Source organism: Pseudogymnoascus destructans, assembly GCF_001641265.1.
Source record: "Pseudogymnoascus destructans isolate 20631-21 unplaced genomic scaffold scaffold_74, whole genome shotgun sequence".
NCBI lineage: Eukaryota > Fungi > Ascomycota > Leotiomycetes > Thelebolales > Thelebolaceae > Pseudogymnoascus > Pseudogymnoascus destructans.
This window is the reverse complement of record NW_020167590.1, coordinates 14,046-14,946: the sequence shown is the minus strand read 5'-3', so window position 1 is coordinate 14,946 and position 901 is coordinate 14,046. Positions and strand designations below refer to the sequence as shown.

Genomic DNA, 901 nt, shown 5'->3' with positions numbered 1-901 from the left:
TGCGCTGGATGCATTCATGGCAATGATGGTATATCGGACATGCCAGCAGGTTGAGGGTGGCCTCCCTGCTGCTGTTCAGTCGCAGATGGTGTTTAACATCGTCATTGACTTCTTTATCGGTCTTGTGCCTGTTCTCGGCGATTTGGCAGATGGTAAGTTTTAGCAAGCCTTTGTTCCATTCCATCGCTAATAGAAGCGACAGCTGTTTTCCCGCGCCAACACCAAAAACGCTGCTGTACTGGAGAAACATCTTCGTGCTAAGGGACAGGCCAGGCTCAAATCCCAGGGCGCCGCGTTGCCCACCGTCGACCCTAGCGATCCGGACGAATTCGACCGCCTGGTGGCCAGCGGTCCACCTCCAGTGTATACTGCAAACGAACCATCACAACAGCCTCCGATGCCTCAAACAGCTCCATCGGGAACTCAGCGTCAAAAACCTTCGGGCACAACTAATACGGCCTCAACAACAACCCAGAGTAGCGGCGGGTGGTTCGGCTTTGGAAAGAAAAGCAAGCAGCCGGACGTCGAGAGCGGCGCCGAACAACGGCATGGCGATACGCCACTCTCCAACTTGCCGTCCCGTCCTGCCAGAGAACCAAGCACGCGTCAGAAACCAGTTCGAACTCGGTAGGTGTTTGTAATGAGGTGCTTTAATTAATTTATAACTTTTGTAAAGACTCGGAGCTAGATACCACGGTAAAAATTATACAATTGAATAGAACAGCATTAAATGTCAGCATTGACTTTGACCCCGCTTCAATCTTAACACGGTAATGGGTGAAATATATGCTCCCATGTTTATAAACGAACTCGTTGGCTAGGCATCCAAAAGCCCCGTACGTAAATGAGTCACGAAGCTCCATTGCCAAGCTGATTGCTGAGCTTTACTAAGTTTACTAAG

General features: G+C 50.2%; 1 protein-coding gene across 1 annotated transcript; it reads left to right on the top strand.

Annotated features, from left to right (window-relative positions):
• Positions 1-16: 16 nt before the first annotated feature.
• Positions 17-631, top strand: VC83_09557 (uncharacterized protein; the record flags this gene model as incomplete). The annotated part of the gene is made up of 2 exons (XM_024472970.1): positions 17-130; positions 203-631. The coding sequence occupies 2 exons, from the start codon at positions 17-19 to the stop codon at positions 629-631; spliced, it is 543 nt and encodes a 180-aa protein (XP_024319482.1).
• Between the last annotated feature and the right edge of the window lie 270 nt (positions 632-901).